Source organism: Terrapene carolina, unplaced genomic scaffold (assembly GCF_002925995.2).
Source record: "Terrapene carolina triunguis isolate 2854851 unplaced genomic scaffold, T_m_triunguis-2.0 Scaffold28177, whole genome shotgun sequence".
In the NCBI taxonomy this organism is placed as follows: Eukaryota; Metazoa; Chordata; order Testudines; family Emydidae; genus Terrapene; species Terrapene triunguis.
Genome location: NW_020692528.1, coordinates 2588 through 4782, shown reverse-complemented (window position 1 = coordinate 4782; position 2195 = coordinate 2588). Strand labels below are relative to the sequence as shown.

General features: G+C 66.9%; 1 protein-coding gene across 1 annotated transcript in view; it reads right to left on the bottom strand.

Annotated features, from left to right (window-relative positions):
- KREMEN2 (kringle containing transmembrane protein 2) overlaps positions 1-1809 on the bottom strand; it is a gene marked incomplete at its 5' end in the record, with an annotated part of 4491 nt that extends 2682 nt beyond the window's left edge. Inside the window, 4 exons of the mRNA XM_026662521.1 lie at positions 366-698; positions 1030-1183; positions 1305-1429; positions 1543-1809. Of these exons, the coding sequence (XP_026518306.1) occupies positions 366-698; positions 1030-1183; positions 1305-1429; positions 1543-1809 (879 nt within the window). The remainder of the gene's footprint in view (positions 1-365; positions 699-1029; positions 1184-1304; positions 1430-1542) is intronic.
- Between the last annotated feature and the right edge of the window lie 386 nt (positions 1810-2195).

The following is a 2195-nucleotide window of genomic DNA, read 5'->3' as shown; positions in this document are numbered from 1 at the left end:
GCGCCCCCTAGGGAGCCCCCCGCCCTGGCGCTCTGCGGGGGGATTAGACGGGAGGGGATTCCCTGAGGGAATTTTCCCGCATACCTGCTGCCAAGCAGTGACATCCGCGCCCCAGCCCCCCTTCCCATGCAGGTGTTCAAGTGCCTAATTACAGACCCCGGCTCCAGCCCCCAGGGCATCATTAGCAGCACCTGGGCTGAGGATCCGAGTTCAAAGGCAGCCCTCCCCCCCCCAAATCCAAGAGCCTGAGGTGGCTACAGCTTACGAACCCAGCCGCTCCACCCCAGAGGGGCCGCATCTCAGCGCCGGGCGAGGGGTCCCCGTAGGAACAGCTCCCGCCCCCCAGATCCAGCCGCATCGCTCACCCCGGTAGGCCACGGCGAACCCCTGGGCATGCAGGAGCTGGTCGGAGCGGAAGCTGAGGAAGAGGACGTCGGTGGGGAGGAGGAGGGCGGAGCCGGGGCGGTGATGCCCGTCAAACTGAGCCAGGAGGCGGCGGCTGCGCCCGTCCCGCAGCTCCAGCCGGTCGTTGGGGTCCCGGATCTCGAAGATCTGGAAGCGGAGCTCCACGGCGCTGGAGCCCGGCGGGCGCAGGACCCAGGAACAATTGCTGTCGGGGCCGTAATCGTCCGGGAAATCCGGGGAGTAGATGACCCCGGAGGGGGCACTGAAGTTCCCCTGGCAGGCCCCCACAGACACTGGGGGGGGGAGAGCAGGGGTGAGCCGCGGAGGGGAGGCCAACCGGGCTGAGGTGCAGAAAAGGTTAATGATCTGGGAAGATGGTGAACTTCAGCACAGCGCCCCCTAGCGCCGCACTGGGGCATCGGGGCCAGCCCTGACCGCCAGGGGAGAGCGCCCCCTACTGAGCCCCTGCCCCGTTCCCTGCAGCACAGCGCCCCCTAGCGCCGCACTGGGGCATCGGGGCCAGGCCTGACCGCCAGGGGAGAGCGCCCCCTACTGATCCCCCGCTCCCTCCAGCACAGCCCCATCTTCCCTAGATTCTCTCCCTCCTCCCCAGATCCCGCTCACCGTCGTAGACCCCGATGCGGCCGTCCCCCCCGCACAGCTCGCTGGCCTTGCCGAAGCAGACCTGGTCACATTCCACGGCCCCCACGGGCTGGGCCCACCGCAGGTCCCCCTCGCTGCCGCAGAAGCAGGCGCATCCGGCCTCCACGCCGGCGAACTGCGGGGAACAAAGGGTTACATCCACCTGCCCATCCGCCGCCCCTCTAGGGGGCGCCGGCTGCCACCCGGCCCCAGGGCAGGGGCCTGGCTGGCTCGGGGAGGGCCGAAGGGGGGGTTACCTTGTACCCTCGCTTCCGGCAGTATCGGATGCAGACTTGGATGGTTAGTTTGCTGGAGGTGCCGCTGCTGCCGCTCAGTGCCGGGGGGTTGCCTGAGTCCAGGAAGCAGCCGATGTACCCAGGCACTGAGGGGAGGAGAGACGGGGTTAGGGTGTAACGAGCCCCCCCCCCGCTGCAGCCCGGCACCCCTGCCATTCCCTCCCTGCCACGGCAGGGCCCGGCGCCCCCCGCCACTCACTGTGGCAGCTGGGGATGTCGCAGTATTTCCAGTAGATCCCCTCCTCGGTTTCAAGGACGTAGCACCAGGGCTGGACGTCCCCGTCCGGGTTCCGGCAGGCGTTGTGGCTGCCCAGACCCCACTCCCCGTTGGGGTACTTGGCCGTGTTGTAGGCGTGCTTCTGGGTCTGGTTCCAGTAGAGGCAGGGCTGGCCCCGGCCGTCGGGGGACGTGTGGTTCTGGGCCCCCCGGTAATCGGCGCCGTTCACCATGAAGCACTCGGAGGGTGCTGGGGGAGGAAAGAGAGAGGGGTTAGTGAACCCAGGAGTCCTGGCTCCCAGCCCCCCCTGCTCTAACCACCAGACCCCATTCCCCTCCCAGAGCTGGGGAGAGAACCCAGGAGGCCTGCCATCTGGAAGCCAACCAAGCTAAGTTGGTTTACACCAGCTGAGGACTGCAGGACTCCTGGGTCCTTTAACTGGAAGCCTTATGGCTTGTTGCCCCGCACTGGGATGTTGGAGTAGGTGGGTCGATGTAGTGGGGAAGATGCTGGAGGAATATTTTGGTCATGGAGCCTCGAGGAACGAAGGACCAAGCGCTGTCTCCTACCCCAGACAACTCCAGCTGGAGGAAAAAGCCAGGGGTGGAGCGATGGATGGAGTCAACCAGCCGTGT